This window comes from Austrofundulus limnaeus, unplaced genomic scaffold, assembly GCF_001266775.1.
Source record: "Austrofundulus limnaeus strain Quisiro unplaced genomic scaffold, Austrofundulus_limnaeus-1.0 Scaffold197, whole genome shotgun sequence".
In the NCBI taxonomy this organism is placed as follows: Eukaryota; Metazoa; Chordata; class Actinopteri; order Cyprinodontiformes; family Rivulidae; genus Austrofundulus; species Austrofundulus limnaeus.
The window spans coordinates 890,779-895,569 of record NW_013952599.1 but is presented as its reverse complement, the minus strand read 5'-3'; the positions used below and the strand labels follow the sequence as shown (position 1 = coordinate 895,569).

The 4,791-nt window shown below is 36.7% G+C and overlaps 1 protein-coding gene across 1 annotated transcript in view; it reads left to right on the top strand.

Annotated features, from left to right (window-relative positions):
* wdhd1 (WD repeat and HMG-box DNA binding protein 1) overlaps positions 1-4,791 on the top strand; it is a gene marked incomplete at its 5' end in the record, with an annotated part of 31,411 nt that overhangs the window by 18,472 nt on the left and 8,148 nt on the right. Inside the window, 4 exon segments of the mRNA XM_014018633.1 lie at positions 747-868; positions 947-1,003; positions 1,555-1,586; positions 3,711-3,875. Of these exon segments, the coding sequence (XP_013874087.1) occupies positions 747-868; positions 947-1,003; positions 1,555-1,586; positions 3,711-3,875 (376 nt within the window).

Genomic DNA, 4,791 nt, shown 5'->3' with positions numbered 1-4,791 from the left:
CTCCAAGTCCACAAAACACATGTAGACAGGTTGGGCGAACTCCCATGCACCCTCCAGGACCCTGCTGAGGGTGTACAGCTAGTTGAACCTCGGATTCAGGAAGAGCTTGAGAACTAATGACATATATATCTAATAAATATGTGGCATTAGTTTACACCTAGCACCCACCTCAGTGGGATGTAGCATGCTGCTGCCACAGGGAGGGAATGGGGTGCAGCGTTAGCTTCTGTTGCCACCGATGCTAACAATGGAGGGGACAGGTGGGACTTAGAGCTGTGTAAGTAAGGTTTGTCACCACCTGGCCCTTCTGATTTTAAAAGAACTTGATCAACAATATGAGCGTATATTTATTGCAACATACAGAGGTCCAATTTACACTGCGTCCGCTCTGACCGCCCCCGTTATACATGCAGTATAAATCTGGAGTTAACGTCACAAAATGACTTTGATTTTATTAACTTTGATGTACTTCTGGTGTAATCTGCAGATCTGTGCTGTAAAAAAAAAAAAGCTAATGTAAGGAGGCGTAATAAATATCAGCTTATAATCTGAAATTATTCTGGGAACAAAAAGCTGCACATTTGTTAAATATTATAAATTTGCCACTGAATGTCTTCACCAAACTGTTCAGCTGACTCTGATGGGTTTACTACGAAATAATATGTAAATGTTTATAATGTTCATCAAAGACGGGCGTTGGAGCTGCAGGGAGTGAGCTAACTGTGAGTCCGACTGAATCTGAACAGGTGTAGTGGAGGCCAGTCCAGCATCAGACACAACCAGCAGGAGGAGGAGGAGGAGGAGGTGGAGGTGGAGGAGGAGGATGGAGGGGAGAAGGAGATGGAGGAGGCAGTAGAAACTAAAAGACGTAAGTTTCAACTTTTTTTTCTTTGTCCTTCTTTAATTAAGGCCTCCAGCTAACGAGCTCCTGTTTGCTGTGCTTTAGGTGTGAACCCTTTCGCTAAAGAAGCCGACGCCCCTGTAATGCCGTCGCTGACGCCACGTGAGTCAAAACTCTTTTTTACGGATGCACAAATCCTTTATCGGCAAAAAAAGGRAAARTCTTAATGTTAAAATAAAATCCAGCTGATTCGATCTGTTGGTGGATTTCTGAACTGTAACTGGAAGATCAGCTAAGCTTATTAAAGATGTGATGTTTATGATAATGTAATGGTTTACTTTATTATAGACTTTATAAGTGACTTCAAGTTTTGACCAAAATCACAGTAACTATCTCAGCTACTAAACAAACCGAGTCATCTAAGATCAGCTGTCTGTTGATATTAGTGCAAGAATATCAGGATGATTTTATTTTAATGTTGATGAACTGAGACCTGCTTCATTTCGGCAGCTGGAACAGATCTAAACCTCTTTGGTCCTCGTGTTTGTTTTTATGAGTTCTTACTGAATTTATTGGATGTGTTCTATTTGCCTGTTTAGTTGGGTTTTGATGATTTTTATCCCAGACCATGCTGTTCTCTGTAGTGCTCAGTGGGGAGTGTTATTTTCAGCACGTGTGTTTTGTATCTGACATGTTTTACTTCCATTTTTCAGTTGGTAAAGCTGGACGAGCAAATCCCTTCAAGGTAAGAGCYTTCTAATGACAAATTAGATTTAGATTGCAGCAATCTGGGCCTCTTTATTAGAGGAGTATTCAGTACTTTTTACATTTTAACCCATCAGTTTGACGATTGCTAAAAAAGTTAGTTTGACATCAGTGCTGAAGTTACAGCCCATCATTGATTCCTGTCATTATTACCTGTAGGTGGTTTGAATAGTTCCTGTTGATCAATAATTCTGTATTTTATATTTTACAGTTTCTCTTGGTTGCTTTGACCCAATTTAAAGAAACTGGGATCCATCAGTTTTCATCCTCACTAACTCACAGAGCAGAATATTATGTTATGTTATAACCTAAATGTTATGTTATTACAGGGCTCGACAAGATTTTATTTTTTTTACTTGCCGACATAAAACGTTACCTGACCGAAACAAAATTATTTAAAATTTGATCAAATATAAGAAAAACGTGTACTGTATTTGTACTACAAAAATATTAACATGGTTATACAGAGGTACATAGGATGACATCTGATTTAGCAGATGCAAACTGAGTCACTCACAGTCAGTCAATAGTTTTATCAAAAACATCTTCTAAAACCATTTTTAGACCTTTCCAGTGTTTCCCGTATTTGTCTTGGGAGGGCTGCTTATAAAAACAGAATGATCAACAGCAGCAGCTTTGTTTTAAGTACAATTTACAGAAAATGAAAAGGTCTGAAATTTGCAGTAATTGAATCTTATATCGTCTATCTCATTTCTAAAGATGCATTTAAGATATCTTGAACTGGAGTCTCCCTACAACTTAATGTCTCCCTACAACTTTATAATAAATCTGATGTTATTTATACTAGTCAGAATATAATTAGAGATATGATATCTCTTAATTATATTCTGATTAGTATAATTAAGATATCTCAGATATCTTAAATAGGTATTTTGAATTGTCAAAATATATTAAAAGATATTTAGTTAGTTTCTTTCATTTATAAAAACAAAACAATCTATGTACAGCATTAAAAAAGTACATCCTACCCTGAATTAAAAGGGTGCAGAGTGAAGGAAAAACTCTTTTCATATGTGCCCCTTATTCTCAAAAATCAACTTCAACAAACAAACAAGCTCAAGCTCGAAATATCTCCAAGTTAAAAAAACATTTTATTATTTTATCCTAAATAACTAATATGTCTAATCAAGTCATAAAACTGTTTCAGATAACTGGAATGTGAGAGAGGTGAAGCYAAATTAATGCAATATYAGCCTGCCATACAGTGAGCCYGTTGAACTGACCCTCTGCTGTTCTGCGCTCAGAACACAAGCTGACATTAGCAAGATGGATTTATGACTGATCAAACATCCACATCTTTTTTTATCCCCTCTGTGGGTAACAATACATAAACAAGGTTTTTTTATCTGACAACTTGAGTATGAAAAAACTACGGTTGTTAAAGCTTCGCTCTGCTCGACGTGCAGCGGGAGGGAGGGAGGGAAAGATCCCGCGCATCCCGTGACACGGCGTAACTTCTACAGCAGGAGGGGGGATTTTGAGGATTTATTCTTTATTCTTTTGTGTTTTAAAACGTWACATTTCTTCATTTATTTTCATAATATTTAGAATAAATGGCCCTATAAAACAATAAAACAAATAGTTTCCCTGTCCGGTCGGGCAGGCATCAGGACACACCCACCTGCCCGAAAATGAGCTTTACCTGCTCCGGGCAGTCGGGCAATAGGATTTGTCGAACCCTGTGTTATTATGTAATGATTGATTGGAGGTTACCAGTTGTGTTGTTTGAAGACAATATTTTTATTATTTTGGTTCGATTCCCAACTCAAACTGTGCAGTTTGATTTGACTGCTGCATCAAAGCAACCAAGTAAAACTGTAACAAAGAAACACGTGTTGTTTTCTGTCAGCAGGGGGCAGTGTTGAACCATTKAACACAGGGAAACATAATTTTGATTGATGACTTGATTACAGCTCATTATTCAAATTTGTATTTACTGATCATCACTTTTAACACAATACAACATTCAAGCTGCTTTACCAGCTGAACCGTTCGACACAAGGAGCTGTTTTTATATAACTTATCTGTTCCTGTTTGTAATGAAGTTGGTTTGTCTGACGCTCTTTGAATTTAATCTGTTCAGGTTTCTGGTTCTGGTAAACCCACGTCCTCATCGGGTCAGCCTCGAGTGACCAACATCCTGGACAGCATGACGTCCAGCAGGAAGTCGGCTCCACTCAGTGGATCTGCAGGGAGATCCAATAAAAACCCAGTCCTCAAACCACTGGTCCCCAGGTCCAAAACCAAGGTAACATTGTGGCTCTGCAATGGTTTCCTTTAGTTCTTCATGTTTAAAATCCTTGTTTTTTTATCATTTCATGTGCTGCTCTAAGCTGCTGCCTGCCTTCATTTAAACTCTATTAGGAAACAAATAGATTTTTAACATTAACTCTGATCTCCTGGTTAAATAAACAAACATAAAAAGACAAAGATGGTAAAGTTTGTTAACAAAGTGCTGCTCTGAAGTCACGCATCCTCATAAGAAATAACTGTAATCACAAAATCTTTAAAACTATAAATATTGTGATCATAACATTGTTTTTACGTTTCTGAAAACAGCTGATAAAGGATTTTAAAAATGTTTAATTTTTCACATGGCTAAAGGGTGAAAACACCTAATTTTTCACTACCTTCAGCATCTTTGATCTACTCTAGTTTAAAACCTAAAATACATAAACATGTCAAACCTGGACTACATTATTCTGCACTGATTGCACAATATTTCACAAAAATGGTGTGATTTGTGAAAACTTTATCTGATTTGTGAAACTTTTTATACATCTGGACCGCACCAGATCTGGTCCAGCTCCAAAACTGCATCACCCAGACTCTTCATATCTGGACAATGTTATTCTACACTGATAGCAGAATAATTTAAACCAAGTTTGGGATTTGTCAAACCTTTATTTGTTTTGTGAAACTTGAAAGAATTGCCATACTAGTGCTTTTTGGCCTGTCTTTATTTCCTTAGTTTGTCTTTATTTCCTTGGTTTGTCTTTATTTCATTAGTTTGTCTTTATTTCTTTAGTTTGTCTTTATTTCTTTATTTCATTAGTTTGTCTTTATTTCTTTAGTTTGTATTTATTTCCTTAGTTTGTCTTTATTTCCTTAGTTTGTCTTTATTTCTTTAATTTGTCTTTATTTCCTTAGTTTGTCTTTATTTC